The sequence below is a fragment of the Triticum aestivum genome, chromosome 2D (genome assembly GCF_018294505.1).
Source record: "Triticum aestivum cultivar Chinese Spring chromosome 2D, IWGSC CS RefSeq v2.1, whole genome shotgun sequence".
Classification (NCBI taxonomy): domain Eukaryota; kingdom Viridiplantae; phylum Streptophyta; class Magnoliopsida; order Poales; family Poaceae; genus Triticum; species Triticum aestivum.
The window spans coordinates 404,939,555-404,957,243 of NC_057799.1; the positions used below are offsets into that span (position 1 = coordinate 404,939,555).

The 17,689-nt window shown below is 44.1% G+C and overlaps 2 protein-coding genes across 2 annotated transcripts; both read left to right on the forward strand.

The window, feature by feature from the left end:
* Positions 1 to 7,073: 7,073 nt before the first annotated feature.
* Positions 7,074 to 10,580, forward strand: LOC123053428 (peptidyl-prolyl cis-trans isomerase FKBP53). Its single transcript, XM_044476907.1, has 12 exons — positions 7,074 to 7,324; positions 7,422 to 7,495; positions 7,620 to 7,834; positions 7,965 to 8,092; positions 8,169 to 8,258; positions 8,671 to 8,914; positions 9,000 to 9,218; positions 9,305 to 9,527; positions 9,736 to 9,820; positions 9,895 to 9,936; positions 10,064 to 10,112; positions 10,193 to 10,580. Exons 1-12 carry the CDS (start codon positions 7,309 to 7,311, stop codon positions 10,269 to 10,271), a joined length of 1,464 nt encoding a protein of 487 aa, XP_044332842.1. The 5' UTR covers positions 7,074 to 7,308; the 3' UTR covers positions 10,272 to 10,580.
* A 779-nt stretch (positions 10,581 to 11,359) lies between these two features.
* LOC123053429 (pentatricopeptide repeat-containing protein At1g09900) lies at positions 11,360 to 13,376 on the forward strand. The gene has a single exon (XM_044476908.1). It carries the CDS (start codon positions 11,375 to 11,377, stop codon positions 13,169 to 13,171), a length of 1,797 nt encoding a protein of 598 aa, XP_044332843.1. The 5' UTR covers positions 11,360 to 11,374; the 3' UTR covers positions 13,172 to 13,376.
* Positions 13,377 to 17,689: the final 4,313 nt, after the last annotated feature.

Sequence of the window (17,689 nt, forward strand, 5' to 3'; positions counted from 1 at the left end):
AGGCATAGGATCGGTGATGGAGAATTATGCCGGATGCGGTTCATCATTTAACAGTCATAACATAGGGTGACACAGAACTAGCTCCAATTCATCAATGTAATGTAGGCATGTATTCCGAATATAGTCATACGTGCTTATGGAAAAGAACTTGCATGACATCTTTTGTCCTACCCTCCCGTGGCAGCGGGGTCCTATTGGAAACTAAGGGATATTAAGGCCTCCTTTTAATAGAGTACCGGACCAAAGCATTAACACATAGTGAATACATGAACTCCTCAAACTATGGTCATCACTGGGAGTGGTCCCGATTATTGTCAGTTTGGGATTGCCGGATCATAACACATAGTAGGTGACTATAGACTTGCAAGATAGGATCAAGAACTCACATATATTCATGAAAACATAATAGGTTCAGATCTGAAATCATGGCACTCGGGCCCTAGTGACAAGCATTAAGCATAGCAAAGTCATAGCAACATCAATCTCAGAACATAGTGGATACTAGGGATCAAACCCTAACAAAACTAACTCGATTACATGATAAATCTCATCCAACCCATCACCGTCCAGCAAGCCTACGATGGAATTACTCACGCACGGCGGTAAGCATCATGAAATTGGTGATGGAGGATGGTTGACGATGACGATGGCGACAGATTCCGCTCTCCGGAGCCCCGAACGGACTCCAGATCAGCCCTCCCGAGAGAGTTTAGGGCTTGACGGCGGCTCCGTATCGTAAAACGCGATGAATCTTTCTCTCTGATTTTTTTCTCCCCAAACACGAATATATGGAGTTGGAGTTGAGGTCGGTGGAGCTCCAGGGGGCCCACGAGGCAGGGGGCACGCCCAGGGGGGCAGGCGCGCCCCCACCCTCGTGGCAAGGGTGTGGCCCCCCTGGCCTTGATTCTTTCGCCAGTATTTTTTATTATTTCAAAAAATAATATCCATGGAGTTTCAGGTCATTCCGAGAACTTTTATTTCTGTAAATAACACCATGGCAATTATGCTGAAAACAGCGTCAGTCCGGGTTAGTTCCATTCAAATCATGCAAGTTAGAGTCCAAAACAAGGGCAAAAGTGTTTGGAAAAGTAGATACGACGGAGACGTATCAGGGACAAGCTACGAGTAAAACCAGGTCCTCGGGTTTCCCCGTGGTGGCCCCGCAGGCTGCCCGTTTGGGACCAATGCCATCAGCACTGGCCCCCTGTTTATGTGGAATAAAGAATCCTCAGGTTCATGACGCCCTATGCCAATTAATTATTTAGTTCAATATTATTATGGCAAATGTTAAAACCAATGTTGGGCCTTGCTGGAAGAGTTTTATTCAAAGCGAACTGTCAAGAGGGGCCCATAAACCCTCATCGTGTTAGGGATGCAAAATCAAGGAACATAACACCGGTATGACGGAAACTAGGGCGGCAAGAGTGGAACAAAACACCAGGAAAAAGGCCGAGCCATCCACCCTTTACCAAGTATATAGATGCATTAATTAAAATAAGAGATATTGTGATATCCCAAGATATCCATGCCTCAACATAGAACAAACTGCACCTGCAACTAGCAACGCTATAAGAGGGGCTGAGCAAAGCGGTAACATAGCCAAACAATAGTTTGCTAGGATGGTGGAAAAGGTTAGAGGCTATTTCATGGCATTTTGGGAGGCTTGATAAACAAGTGGTGGGTAGCGCGACATAGCGATAGCAACGAGACAACTAGCATAGCAAAGATAGTAGTGAGATCCAAGGTGACGGTCATCTTGCCTGAAATCCCGCTAGGAAGAAGATTGAGACCATGAAGAAGGCGAACGGGCGTAGTCGAACTAATCCTCACAATCGCAACGAAACCGGGACTATCGAAAGGAAGCATAACCGGAAAGAATCAAACAACATGGTAAACAACCATCACATAAACATGACATGATGCACAATCAAGTATGATGCATGTCCAGTTTAATGATTCATGACATGGCATGGCAAAGTGCAACAAACGATACTACAAATTAAGTGGAGCTCAATATGCAACGAGTTGCATATTAACGAAACACCACATTCAAATATTTAGTTCACTCTTGTTTATGTACCAAACAATATTAAATGTTGCTAAACATGGCAAGAGGAGCATACATGAACTATCTATCTAGGCAAGTTTAAATGAGGCCGGTACAACAAACAACAAATCCGGAAAATCCTCATAAGCACATTTCAAATTTGGTACTGTTCTGCCCTAAACCACAATTTTAATGTTATTAAACAGCAAATAAAGTGCACCATGTTAATCTATGCATTTTTCTACCCCATTTACATGTAAAGTTTATTTAATTCAGAGCTACAATTCTTTAGTTATGAAATAAACCATTTTAACATGTCATTATGCAAATTAAATGCAAACATCAATTTAAACATTTCAAACATGGACGAAAGTTGCATATTATGAAAGTACATGAAATTCTAGGCATTTTACGTATATAACATGTTTCATTTGGATGCATGTATATTTAGCTATTAACAATTCAAAATGATGGCAGTTATGTAAATATGCTTGCACTGGAAAATTATGAAACCACAGAGCAGAAAAAAAACATGCTTGGGCCGGAAGCAGCACGGTGCATCGGCCCAGAAGAGGATTCGGCCCAAGTGGCTGTGTGCAAAAGAAATGGAAAACAGGGCAAAAACTGGAGCATCAGTCTCGGGGCGTTACAGAACATCTCCATGTTGATCATATCTACTATATGACTCATGTTCGACCTTTTGGTCTCCTGTGTTCCGAGGCCATGTCTGTACATTCTAGACTCGTCAAGTTTAACCCAAGTATTCTGCATGTGCAAAACTGGCTTACACGCGTTGTGTGCGAACGTAGAGTCTATCACACCCGATCATCACGAGGTGCTTCGAAACGGCAAACTTTTGCAACGGCGCATACTTAGGGAGAACACAATTTCTTGAAATTAAGTAAAGGGATCATCTTATAATGCTAATGTTGAGCAAAATAAGATGCATAAAAAGATAAACATCACATGTAATCGATATGTGACATGATATGGCCATTATCATCTCATGCCTTTGATCTCCATCTCCAAAGCACCGGCATGATCTACGTCATCACCGGCATAACACCATGATCTCCATCATCATGTCGTTATGTGGTCGTTTCGCTAACTATTGCTTCTACAACTATTGCTAACGCATAGCGATAAAGTAAAGCAATTACATGACAAATAATAAATTAAAGACAACCCTATGGCTCCTGTCAGTTGTCGTACTCATCGACACGCAAGTCGTGAACCTATTACAAAATATGATCATCTCATACATCAACATATATCACATCATGTTTTGGCCATACCACATCACAACATGCCCTGCAAAAACAAGTTAGACGCCCGCTACTTTGTTGCTGCAAATTTTACGTGGCCGCTATGGGCAACTAGCAAGAACCATTCTTACCGCGGTGTTAGGGAGTGATGTTTGGATACACACTAAGTATTCCACCGGTGTCAGGGAGTTGCACGATTCTCATGGTCTCGGGAATAGATACTTGGCATGAAGAAAGCTATAGCAATAAACTGATACGATCAAATGCTAAGCTTACGGTTAGTCTTGTCCATCACATCATTCTCCTAATGATGTGATTCCATTATCAAATGGCAACTCATGTCTATGATTAGAGAACCTTAACCATCTTTGATCAACGAGCTAGTCTAGTAGAGGCTTACTAGGGACATAGTATTTGTTTATGTATTCACACATGTATTTAAGTTTCCGGTCAATACAATTATATCATGAATAATAAACTTTTATCATGAATAAGGAAATATGATAATAACCAATTTATTATTACCTCTAGGGCATATTGCCAATAGTTCATTCTCGTCTGGCCAGCTCTCCCTACTCATTTTAGTTTTCACAATCATCTGGTAGGCATAACGGTGAGTAAAGTTACCACTCCATTCCCAAAAATCTCCGTCTCTCCTTGTGCATAATGGATTTTTTAGGAACGTCTCCTCATCAATTGGAACAAAAATAGATCGAACCAATCCCTCTTGCCAGGATGATGAGGTGGCATCAAACAACTCTGCCAAAAGTGATCATCCGCTCGAAGCTATCCTTGGGAAGCCAGTTGTGATCCCAAATGCTCGTGGTCTCTCCATCACCAATTCTTCTGATAATTCCCCAAGCCATAATATCACGACCATTTAGAGTGACTCGCAAAATGTGTGAAGGGTGCGGTCCCAGCTTGGCTTCCAACAACAAACTACCCGAAAAATATGTTGCTTTAAGTATCTTAGCACTAAGAGATGAAGGATCACACATTATTCGCCAAGCCTGGCTTGATAGAATCACTAGATCAAATATCTTGATTACTTCCTTTGGTGATCCAGAAATGGAGCAGAAAGGATTCTCGTCTTTTTCCCCATAGGTAACCTTGAGTTATCAAACTCACGGGAGGATGGTCCCCTTGAAGCTAGGGTCTCAAGCAAACTTTTGTTAAAGAATAATTCCAGCTTTTGACCGGATCAAAATCAAACAACTGAAAGGGAACACTTATAATAAAAAAGATAGGCATGGGTATGAGGTCTTAATGTTTACAACCATATGTTTATGTTGGGACCAAATATGATCTTAATTTCTGCACTCGGAGTCACCCATCGAGATGTGCTTGTTATGAACCAAAGTGGGGGATGTGTCCAAATTACGTCTTGACCGACATGTGTCCTGTATAAAGAGTCATTTGTCCAACTAAAGGCCCTATCCGTCTCGCGGTGTTGCCTCGATAATTAAGATTTCTATAATCAGACGAAAACATTGGGCATTTAACGACTACACCTCTTGTATCCCCAGGGATAGGATCCATGTTACCATACTAAACCTTTCTATCACTGGTGTTCAGAATAACACTTCACGGTCTCCCTGCCCTTAGCCTCTCTGTGGCTCGCTCTCCATGATCCTGAGTACCTGCAGGGATGAATAACGCATGCGATACAAGAGACATCTACAGAACAATTTTATTTCACACATACAGGACGTTAATTCAAAGCACTCCCATTGACCCTCACAACAAATACATCGGGTTGCAAGGCTCTTGCATCAACCCATACCTTACCGAACTACTCACACATGGAGATCAAATCACACGAAGAACACATCGTGAAGGTAGATTGATTGATAATATGTCTTATAATGGATGTCATGTCTGATACATGATTACAAGTATGATCTAGTGGAGGAAGAACTATGGTGGTGATGGAGATGGTGGCTATGGAGATGGGAAACAACGACGACTAGGGTTGATGAGGGCGGAGATGACTCGGTTATGGCTCCGCTCACGCTCGTTCTGTTAACATTTCGGCCTCAACCCGTTTATAAAAGTCGTTTAGGTGGACGAGGAGCCTCGGTTTCCACCCCATACAACCGCTCATGCGAGCGGTCGTGGTCGTATGGAACGCCGTCTTTTGCACTGTTTCTTCTGATGCGCCTCGTCCTGATTTCTTCTATCTCCTCCTTTACTCATTTCCATGTTCTCACTTGATTTCGTCCATATTTAGCCCATTTCCTATAGAAACACAAGAAAAGAGAGGATTTTGTGGAATCCTATGCATCAATTATTCATTAGTAGCAATATCAGAGCGAATATCTCGATTTAATGAAATATATCGGTTTAAACTAAGGGTATATGAGTGTAAAAATATCACTCATCATATCGCCAGGTCACGGAAGCCAAGACCTCCTACATACTTTAGTCTGGTCAGGACATCCCATGCAACCCAACAAGGTTACTTCTCCCTTGCTTGCCACCCTACCAAAATTTTCGAATAATTGCCGTACATTCTCGCACAAACCTCTCGGTAATAAAAAAACAAGCCATGGAGACTGGAATCGCCTATGCCACCGATTTGATGAGAACCTCCTTGCCAGCAGACGACAAAAGCTTTTCCACCAAACCCCTCACTTTCTTCCATGCTCGGTCCCTTAAATACTTGGAAGTTCCATTCTTTGAATGACCCACTTCGGTAGGCATGCCGAGATACCAATCATTTAGGGATTTATTTTAGACATGAAGAGTGTTCTTAACATTATCACGAATGGACCGAGGACACCCCTTACTAAAGAAGGTGAAAGACTTATCATGATTCACTCTCTATCGCGAAGCACTACAATATGTGGTAACAAATATTTTGATACTATAACCGCCCCCTCACACTAGACTTGAAAAAGCAGCGGGTTGTCATCTGCAAATAAAAAGGTGGTTAACAGTCAGGAATGTTGGGGCCACTTTGATGTCGCCCAAATTTGATGAATGGGAACTGGATTTTAAACGTTACGAAAGGCCCTCTGTCACAATCAGTTAACGATAAGGGTTTATTAGGTCTCTCTGTCGAATACCTCTGGGGTTTTAAACTATTCAAGTCTCTCCCCGTTAAAAAAGACAAAAAGATATTGACCTGACCATTCCCATCACTATTTCAATCCAAGGTTGAGCAAGTCCAAGCTTGGCCATAATAGCCTGGAGATAAGTCCACTCAAGCCTGTCACATGCTTTCATCATATCTAGCTATAGAGCACAATAGTTGTCTGGCTTTGCCTTGCCACGCTTCATAAAATGGCAAACATTCATACACACAAATGATATTATCCGTAATAAGCCTATCATGCACGACAATGCACCTTCGGCTCCCTCAATGCTTGTAGTCGTCGCTCAATTGTCTACGGACCTGGATGTAATTTTTTTACTTCTGATGTTCTTTGTTCTCTCTTGATAAGTTTTTGCGAGAAGTACTACCTTATAGTTCATGAATAGATTAGAAGCTTTCTCGCAAAATAAAATAAAATTCAACTACAAGAGAAAAGTAATAAAAACATACATATAGAGAAAAAAGCAATGGACAAATCTGAAAAAAAACCAAAAAGGAAAAATAAACGCAAAAAATAGTAAAAGGGAAATAAAAATAAAAATAAAAATAAAAGAATGCAAGGAGGAAAAAAAGGCACCGTGGAAAACCAAAATGTGGCCTGGCCCGACTATACCACACAACGACGTTTTAACGCGTTAAATTCCCCGTTCTCTTTGGAGGCCCATCCTGCAATACTCAAGGGCCAAATCAAATCGCACAAGTTGGTTGCGTTGGGCGTCCTTCCTCTCCGCCGCTCCCCTAAACCCCATTTTTAGGGTTTGTCGCCGCCGTCCGCCCAGCTCCCCCCTCTTCTACCACCTCCTCGAAGCATCCAAACCCCCAGCCGTTTTAAGCCAATCTCCTCCCATCGAGAGCGAGGCATCCTGCGGCGCATCGGCACATTCGGTTGAGTGGCAGACATGTCTTCGTTTTGGGGTAAGCATCCGGCTCGGCCGCCATGTTCGCCGCCGTCAATTTCTCCGTCTTCTCCCTTTTCCTTTTCATGTCTAATCGCTTGGCCGCTTGCCTCCAGGCGCGGAGGTGAAGCCGGAGAAGCCCTACACGCACACCCACAGCCCGCGCCGCGGCCGCCTGCGCCTCACCCAGGTCCGCGATTCCTCGCCCTTAACCTACGATTTCCTCTGTTAATGTCACGAGATGGTTAGGGTTCCTGGTTGCCATCCTGTTACGTTATGTGACCGTGTCTGATTTTGTTGGTTGGATAACGCAGGCGACGCTGGGGGCCGAGGTTGGCAAGGTGGAGAAGGGGAAGACGAACTTGGTGCAGCTGCAATGCACTGTTAAGAACAAGGAGCCTGTGTATCTCTGCGCCCTGATTCCGGGGCAGTCGGTGACTTGCCACCTGGACCTCGAGTTCGAGGAGAAGTTCGTGACGTTCTCGGTGCTTGGGTCGAGGAGCGTCCACTTGGCTGGATACTATGTTGGGTATCCTTTGTTTCGTTTCTGTTACTTATTTTCTTTGATGATGCAATTGATGATAGTTGATCACTGGGATTATTTTCTCTGGTCGAGAGTTGTTGTCAGTGTGGTTTCTTTTCCTTAAGTATTTTGTCAGTGATGCGTACGAGGACATCGGTGACAGTGATACTGGTAGTGAGTCACTTCAAGGCTCCGATGATGATTTCTTGGCATCTGATGACGATGATGTGGTCATTCCAGTATCCCATGGCCAGATGAACACAGGTATGCTTGTAAATTTAATCCCATTGTGCAAGCCATGCCGTTCTATTACTGATTCTAACGAGCCTGGGATGTTTAGACAGCGAAGATGATTCAGACTATGACGAGGACTATGATTCAGAGGATGATGAGGATTTGATGTACAACCAGGGTAGAGGCAAGAGTTCAGGTAATGCTTCCAATTCCATTTCCAAGGTCCCGACTTTCCATGATGTAAGCAATTTCTTTTGTTGGAAAATGTGCATAGGAGAACTATTGTGCATAGTCAGTCGTATGTAGGCCTAGTAAGTGCTTGTCTGCATGTGTATATCAGGTTGAAGTTAGCATGGATTAGTATTTCACTGGTGTGTTGGATTAGATGGTATATGCCAGTTTCTTAGGCCTAGATTCTCTAGATAGCACTGTGAATTTATGTGCATGCTTATATAGAATCAGCATTGTTAACTGTCCTTATTTGTCCATAAAATAAAATAGAAGTCATGTTGCCATTTGTGGTATTGGCGTTGAGATGCATGGGCTATTGGCCTTCAGGCCTCAGATCATCTCATGATTTTTCCATTCAATGTGGGCAAATTTTGCAGTTGTCATTGAGGAGATTCAAGAGGATGAGAAGCCTGTTGATGATAATTCTCGACTTCAGCTTGCTGTTAGGACCCCACCTGCTGAATCCGTGGAAAGTGAAGATGAAGATGGCTTTCCTGTTTCTGAATCAAAGAAGAGTTCTAAAGGTAGTTCCGAGAAGGATAAGAATCTAAATAATGGGACTAGTACTGAAGACAGGAAAAGGAAAAGTGATGCTATTAATGATCCTCACAAGTCGTCAGGGTACATGCTAGTTCACTGTTTTCCCCTTGCTGATTTGTTTAATCACAATGAAGCAACATGTGTTAAATTTTGCCTGTCATCCCAGGGAGGTTAATGCTGAAAATGATGTGGTTTCAAAGAAAAAGAAAAAGGCCAAGGACAAAAGGAATGCTGTGGACAGTGAGAAGGTAAACGATGAAGAAAAGGAGGTGAAGCTAGCTTCCTCAGCTGACACCATTGCAGCCAAACAGAAGAAAAAGAAAAGCAAGAAGCAAAGTGCTTCTGAAGGTGACACTGATGAGCAAGCTGATAAGAAAACCATAACGTACGTATGTTAAGCTGTCATATATTGTGTCTGGCTTTCCATACTGAGTGCATTTCTGATGGAATCATCTCATTTCTTTGTTGTAGAGACAATGATGAGGAGCCTAGCAAACAGGGGGCCAAGAAAAAGAAGAACAAGAAGAAAACAAAGGAGAACAATGGAAGTGAGAACCAGGCACAGACTGATGTTATGAATTCAGCTAGCAAGGAGCAGACATCACCCAAAGCACGGACTTATGGCAATGGTTTGATTGTTCAGACGGTGGCGTTGGGCAAACCAGATGGTAAAAAAGCTACCCCTGGGAAAAAGGTAAACATTTTTTAGGTTGCACCAGCAGAACTCCGTTCAGGCTACCATTTATTAATGCAATTTCTCAGTACTTTCAATGCTCAGTGAAATCAGTATGTACTTGCCTTTGCATTGTTCTAATTAATTTGATCACGTAGAGAGTTTTGTATGCTTGGATTATTATGTATATATTTTAACTATTATTACTGACAATTGAATTCTTCTTTAGGTTTTTGTCACGTACACTGGCAAGTTGAAGAATGGCAAGATTTTTGACTCTAATGTTGGTCGGAAGCCTTTTTCGTTTAGGCTGGGTAAGTTCTGATGTTTTACCCTCTAGCGTACTCGTATCCTTGTTGGTATTGGTTTTAATGTCACTTTCATGCAGGTGTTGGACAGGTTATTAAAGGCTGGGACATTGGTGTCAATGGTATTTAATTTCTCAAATTGTCATCCAACACATAACTGTGGCCATTGCATATGTTGTACTACTCCATACCTGATACATGCGGTTAGTTCATAATTTCTTATGATCCTGTCTTGCTTGCTTGTTATAGGTATGCGCATTGGGGACAAAAGAAAGCTTACCATTCCACCATCTATGGGGTAGGACATATATACTGCTTCCACATCGCTTTTACATCAGGAGCTGCTTGTTTCGATTCTGATTTGTTCTCCCTTTGTAGCTATGGAAACCAGAAGGCCGGGGAGATACCGCCGAACTCAACTCTTATGTTTGATGTGGAGCTAATGAACGTACAGTGAAGAGGTGACCCGGGTTACCAAAAGGGACGAGGACAAACTGAGACGGTTGTGCAAGTTCAAGAAACACCTTTTTCCTCTGTCATCGCCGTAGCTTCAGTCAACAACATCCTACAGTCGTCTTTATGTACTTTCTTCATCAGCTCTACATCTCAACTAAGCCATCTGGGCTTTGTGGATGCGCAACATTGGCCTGGGCTGCAACTGAGCTTGTCACTGTGATGATTTTGTGGCTCGTTTTGACATTCTTCTGGAATCACACTGAGACTTGTTATGAAGGAATGGAGGTCACAGTTTTGAACTATCGTAGGACATACTAGTTGCTCCATTTTCCGTTCATGCATTCTGTATCTTGGTTGGATCCCATTGTCTGCTGGTTGAATCTGATTTTCCACCTTTTGGCTTAAGTCGACTGTTGCCCCAAATCTAAGGACGCTTCCCAGCTGTATGAAAGCGCAGGAGAAAATATCCGGAGAGAATCATGCAATTTCATATTCAAACTAAATAATTTAGTACTCTCTCCGTCCCAAAATAAATGTCTCAAGCTTAGTACAACTTTGTACTAGAGCTAAGTACAAAGTTGAGACACTTATTTTGGGATGGAGGGAGTAGATAGTATTTATAATAGAATAAATAAATAAACTCAGTCATAATAGTAGCGAAAATGAAAACAATCATCGTTATACATTGCTGAATTTGTTTTCTGCATACCTTGAACTAGTACAATTTAGATAAAAAAATTCTACGTATTTCTAGAACGTCTTTTCCCTTTTTTTAGTGAGAACATCACCTGTTTTTTTCTTTTTGCGAGAAGAGAACATCACCTGCTTGCCATTTCTTTATATATTTTTAGAAGTTCCAAACATGATTTCACTGAGTTTTCACTGTGATCTGGTTTTTAGCTGACATTTTCTCGAAAAATAGAATTGAACTTTGCTTATCCTGCGTACTTGCAGAAATTTCAGTAATTTGTATTTTCGAAGTGCAATTGTTTTGTTTGTGCTGGGATTTTCTACGCGACTCTACTTTACAGTTGGATGATGAGCGGCAGCGCCCACATACACGGCTCATCTCCTGCCCGAAACAAGGAAATCCAGACACGCACGATGCTTTCGTCGCCATCTCCTCCCACCCTCTGCAGCCTCCTCCTCCCCTCACCCCCTCCCTCCTACTCCGGCCACCCCCACCACCCGCGGCGCGCATCCCCAAGCCGCCACCGCACGCGCCCACGCAGCTCCAACCCCAACGCGCCGAGCTTCCCCAAGCCCAACCCCGACCCGCCTCCGCCACCGCCGCGCCGTCTGCACGCCGAGGACCGCCGCCTGAGCTCGCTCGTCCACCGCGGCGACCTCGACGCGGCGCTCCGCGTCGTCGAGTCCTCTCCCTGCCCGCCCGACGTCCTGCTCGCCAACAAGCTCGTCCGCGACCTCTGCCGCCGGGGCCGCCTCAACGACGCCGCGCGCGTCGTCGAGGCGTGCGGCTCGGCGGCCACGGCCGTCACGTACAGCGCCCTGGCCGACGGGTACTGCCGCGTGGGGAGGCTCGATGAGGCGCGCCGCGTCGTGGACGGCATGCCCGTGCGCCCCAGTGCGTACGCCTACAACCCGCTCATCCACGCGCTGTGCGTGCGCGGCCAGGTCACGGACGCGCTCGTGGTGCTCGACGGTATGCTCTCCCGGGGTTGTCCCCCCGACGTCGTCACCTACAACATCCTCCTTGAGGCGACGTGCAAGGGTAGCGGGTACAGGCAGGCCATGGAGCTGATCGATCTGATGCGCGCCGAGGGGTGCACGCCAACCAACGTGACATACAATGTTATCATGGACGGGATGTGCAGGGAAGGCGATGTGGACGGCGCCCGTGAGTTATTGAACACCTTGCCTTCTCACGGGTGCACGCCAAACACCGTCAACTACAACACTATCTTGAAAGGTTTGCGCACCGCCGGGCGGTGGGCGGACGTTGAGGAGCTTATAGACGAGATGTTCAGGGAGAATTGTCCCCCGAGCGAAGCAACCCTCAGTGTGGTCATCAGTTCCTTGTGTCAACAACAAGGATTGCTCCAGCAGGCGATTAGGCTTCTCGAGAAAATGTCAAAGCATGAATGCACGGCAAATATTGCTACTTACAATGCTGTCATCAGTGCCCTTTGTGAGCAAGGCCTTGTGGCTAATGCCTTGGAGTTACTAGTGAAGATGGAATCCCATGGTTGCAAACCTAAGACCACTACCTATAACATTCTAGTGAAGGCTTTGTGCAGTGGTGATCGGTGGGAGGATGCCGAGGAGCTAATGCCGAAGATGAGCCAAACTGATCAACTTCCAGATATTTCGCCATTCAATACACTCATTGGTATCTTGTGTCAAAAAGGGTTGACGCTGAAGGCCATCGAAGTATTTAAGCAAATGCCCAAGAAAGGCTGCTATCCTGATTCAGTCACTTACAGTACACTAATAGACGGGCTTGCCAAAACTGGCAACATGGAGCAATCCTTTGAGTTGTTGAATGAAATGGGCAACAAAGGATTCAACTCAGAGGTAAAATATGAGCTGTTGGCTGAGTTTCTGGATGAAGAGGATAAAGTTGAAGAGGCAATCCAGGTGGTTCATAAACTGCAAGATACAGGCATATCACCCCATGCTGTTCTCTACAATACAATACTCTTAGGGCTTTGTAGAAATGGCAAAACAGATCATGCTATTGATATTTTTGCTGATATGGTGTCTGATGGTTGCATGCCTAATGAATCAACTTACGTTATACTCATTGATGGTTTGGCACACGAAGGCTATATGAAGGAGGCAAGAGAATTGTTAAGCAAGTTGAGCTCTAGAGATGTTGTCATTGACAATTTGACCAACAGTGATGCTTCGCTGTCTGATCAAAATATTCACACTTCTTAAGTTATGTTGACATCAAGGCTAGCTTGTGCTCGTAACTTTGTTATGTTATAGCGATGGGGTAGGATAGTGCTTACACACTGCTTCAGTTTTGTTGATATGTAAGTTCTCTCTGCTTTAGCCGTATCGTAGCTTAGAGCTTAGTCTCCATCTTAAGATTGTTGTGTAACAGTGTACTCCATTATCTTGCAATTTTGGCTGGTCATAATCGCAATCTTCGTGGATAGTTTAACAAAATATCAGTGTGTTGGAATAAAAATATGATGGATTAAACCTTATAACCACAGAATAGTATATTTTTGACCTTGAGTCTGAAACTTGTGCATGGATGGTTGGTAATTTAGTCGCTTCTAGTATTGGATTTTATTTTTCTTTGTGTTATTTTGATAGGTAACTATCCTGGGACTAAAACTAGGGAGGGTCAAGTAGCTGGAATGTTGTATGTCTGCTGATGTTTTATGTTATATAACTTTAATAGTTTTTGGTAAAGTAGTTGTCTTACAAGGGTGGAGCCAGGATTTAGTGCCTAGACAAACTGCTAGAGAAGTTTTATTTTCCTAAATATGATTCGTGTTCAACCTTCTCCAAGACACATACAAAATTTCGGAGACTAAGAAAGTCTATTTGAAGTTTTTCTCTTTTCTCTTTGCACAAAAACTGCATCTATAATTTACTGTGATGAACAAGTTCATGTAGGCACCATACAAGCTAATAATGAAACCAGTATGGCCTATTGTTGAAAATGAAAAACAAAGTATGGCATTAGCTACTTTGCTACAGAACAGAGGACTTTACATATACTCCCTCCGTTCCTAAATATAAGTCTTTATAGAGATTCCACTATGAACCACATACGAATGTATATAGATGCATTTTAAGTGTAGATTCATCCATTTTGCTCTGTATGTAGTCCACCTAGTAGAATCTCTACAAAGACTTATATTTAGGAACGGAGGGAGTACAAGCTTAATGCATGAATTATACTCCCTCCGTTCTGAATTACTTGTTGCATGCATGGTTATATCTAAACGTATTTTTAGTTCTACATACATCCATTTCTATCCATTTCTGCAAAAAGTAATTCGGGACAGAGGTAGTAACAATTATATACTACTCGCTCTGTTCACAAATATAAGATGTTCTAACTTTTTTGTGAATCGGATGTATATATACTACATGTTTAAGTGCGTTTGTTCATTTATTGCAGTCCGTATGTAGTCCATATTAAAATATCCTTTTTGCGGGAACATAATATTTTTTTGAACAATACTAAAATATTCAAGACATCTTATACTCAAATGTTCTCTTTTACAAGATGTTTTACACAGTTCAGACACTTCCAAAGCAGTTCAAAGCGGACTGGCTAAAACGTCTTATAAACAAGAAAGGAGGGAGTATTTGTGAACGGAGGAATTAGTACTCCCTCCGTTTCTTTTTAGTCTGCATATAAGATTTGGTCAAAGTCAAACTTTATAAAATTTGACCAACATTGTTGGAAAAAATATCAACATCTATAATACTAAAGCTGTATGGTATGAAAATCAACTTCATGATGCATCTAACAATATTGATTTCATATTGTGAATCTTGATATTTTTTTCTTTAAACTTAGTCAAAGTTGACAAAGTTTGACTTTGACCAAATCTTATATGCAGACTAAAAAGAAACGGAGGGAGTACGTAACTAGTAAATCGTTTTGGTCCCTCAAAAAAAAAAACTAAATTGTTTTGGGCTGGCACGGGTGCAAACTGAACACTGTCAACTGCGGCTCCTCTGCAGTCGAAGTATTACTGCACGTGTGCTGTAGACATCTGTATCAGCCGTTAATTCCAATCGGACACTGCAGAGGAGCCGAACCCCATGGCCAGAGGGAATTGTCCCCGGAGCTTACCGCCAAAGCAGGTGATTAATAATGCGGAACCGTTGTGCTGGAGCTGGAGAGGATTGCGATTTGGGCAAATCCAGCAGCAATGGCCGTGCGGAGAGTCCTGAATTTGGATGGTTTGTGGAACAGAAATGGCACCACAGGCCCACAGCTCAGAAGATTGCGATTTGGAGAGGAGAAGCCTTTCCCGTACCGTCATATACGTACCTGGGTTTCCCTGACCCAGATTCGGATTCAACAAGTTACGTACACCTTCCCTTCCTGGATATGAATACAGGAGTATGATCAAAATTCAAAACCGACCCGACTCCTACTCCCACTTGATCGAGGGTTCCCTATATGTATGAAACCGGCCAATCTTTGAAAGAAATTCTGGTTTCGATTTCACGATCGATGGGCGCGGCCTCCAGCCGCTCGTCGTCCTCCTCTCGGCCGACCTCGCGCGCCACGGCCAAGACCCCCTCTCCGCCGGCCTCGTGCGCCGCCGTCAAGACGGAGTACTCCGAGGCGCGCATCTTCACGATGCCCGGCTACTCCAAGTTGGCCGGCCTGCCCCCCGGCTCCACGCTGACCCTGGAGACGTTCCAGTTCCGCGGCCAGGGCTGGCGCGTCGACGTGGACCCCGCGGGCAGCCTAGCTTGCGCGGACTCCCTCACCGTCAGCGTCACCGTCGTCGCCGACCACGGCTGGAACTACCCCGAGAACATGGCGACCAAGATCTCCATAGACATCCTGGACGAGAGCGGGGAGCGCGCCGCCTTCGACCGCTGTCACAAGGCTCGGCCTGACGGGTGCGGCGGCTTCGGCTTTCTCAGCGTCAGTAAGACGGAGCTGGAGGCGTCGTCGTGCATCCGCGATGACAGCCTCACCATCAGGTGCACCATGTCCGTCGACATCCTGGAGCCCAAGGTCGACTTGGTGGCAGGGTCGACCCAGAGCACCGGAGCGTCGGCCAAGGGCGCGGTGCCGACGGTCACGACGGCTGCCAGCCTGCCGGTTGCGTCGTCAAGCTCCGCCCAGTCGTCGCCCACTCGTCAGCCGTCTTGTGGATTTCGATGGCGCACAGGAGGACGCCTCCGGCGTGGACGGCTTCGTGACGCGTTCGGGGTCCGCCGGTACAGACGTGTAGACAGCTCGCTCGACCACGACACCCTCACCGTCCCTCTCTCTGAATCAGGCAGCCTGCTTTATTGAGCGCCGTGTACAAATTTTCTTTTAGGGGATAGCGCCGTGTACCATTGAGAGATAAGATGAGACGACCAAGCCCACACTTCTTTATTGGGCTATATTTTTTTGCGGGCTTTATTGGGCTATATATATTGCATAGCCAGCCGATTGGAAATTTTAAGCAGAAATCACTACTTAAGGGAGAGCAGGTGTAAAATGAATGTTGCTGCGGCTCTAACCTGGAACGCTGTGTGGGAGCTGTGGCTGCCGTATGCAGGGACATCCAGGGCAACTACATCGGAGCCTCCAGAATCACGTTTGTTGGAGCAGTTCGTGAAGCGTTGTCCTTGGCAGATGATCTTTATAAGAGAAGAATATATTTAGCTTCTGATTGCAAGATTGTTATTGATGACCTCGAACAGAGAAGTGTGTCATCTTATGGCGCGGTCGTTCGTGAAATCATAGATCATTCTAGTTTTTTTTGATAGTTGCTCTTTTAGTCACGAGTTTAGGAGCTCGAATATCGAGGCTCATAATTTAGCGAAGTATACTCTATCACTCGGGGTTGGCCGTCATGTTTGGTTAGGCAATCCGGATGATCTTACTTTCGTCTCTGTAAACATTGTGATGAGTTAAATAAAAACTTTGCAAGATTGTCTAAAAAAACCACTTAAGGGCCTCTTACAAAGGTCACTCCTCCATCTTCTCGGACAACAGACACACTGCATGTGCCCCACCTCCTGCAATCTGAGTGTTCTCCTTTTTCTCGTAGATTCATTTTTTTCAAAATGTTTTATCTCTTGAACTATGCATCCAAATAACAAACCATTTTTACTGTTGGAGTTTTTGCGTCGAGATGTTAAAAATTAGATCTCATGTCAATAGGTTTTGACAAACTGTTTTCCAAAAAAAAAGCCCAAAAATATGAACACTAAGAAAAAAGATAAATAAGGGTTCGTGAAAAAGCGAACACCAAAAAAGCAAAGAAAAAAAAATCTGTAGTCCGGAACCACGGTTGCGGTTTTTCACCTTCTCGGAGAAGCACAACGCGGAATCAAAATTTTGTGCTTCTCATGGAAGCACATTTTTTTGCCCCGAGAAGCACATGTTTTTTTTTCGCGCAAGAAAATCTATGCTTCTCCTGTAAGCATAATTCTTTTTCAACAAGCACAATTTTTTTTTCTTCTGAGAAGCACAAAGTGTGATTCCCATGGGAGTACAATTTTTTTCCGAGAAGCATTGTGCTTCACAAAAAGTATCTCCAAAACGTAGGAATAACCAGGCAAAAAAATCCCATCTAAAACCCGAAAACGTGTACAAAAAATAAATAAATAAATTTAAAATCTAGAGGGAGCGCCCGACACGCGACATGTGGCTGCGGCTGGACGCGACATGTGGCTGCGGCTGGACGCGACACTTGGCGTGCTCCCAGGCCACCAAAATGACCCTTGAAGGTCCCCCGCAAGGGG

Coding starts and splice junctions, on each gene's coding strand:
- LOC123053429 (XM_044476908.1), top strand. CDS start 11,375: ATGCTTTCGTCGCCATCTCCTCCCACCCTCTGCAGCCTCCTCCTCCCC.
- LOC123053428 (XM_044476907.1), top strand. Junction 8,259..8,670: donor GGGTAGAGGCAAGAGTTCAG/GTAATGCTTCCA, acceptor CAAATTTTGCAG/TTGTCATTGAGGAGATTCAA. Junction 9,528..9,735: donor AAGCTACCCCTGGGAAAAAG/GTAAACATTTTT, acceptor ATTCTTCTTTAG/GTTTTTGTCACGTACACTGG.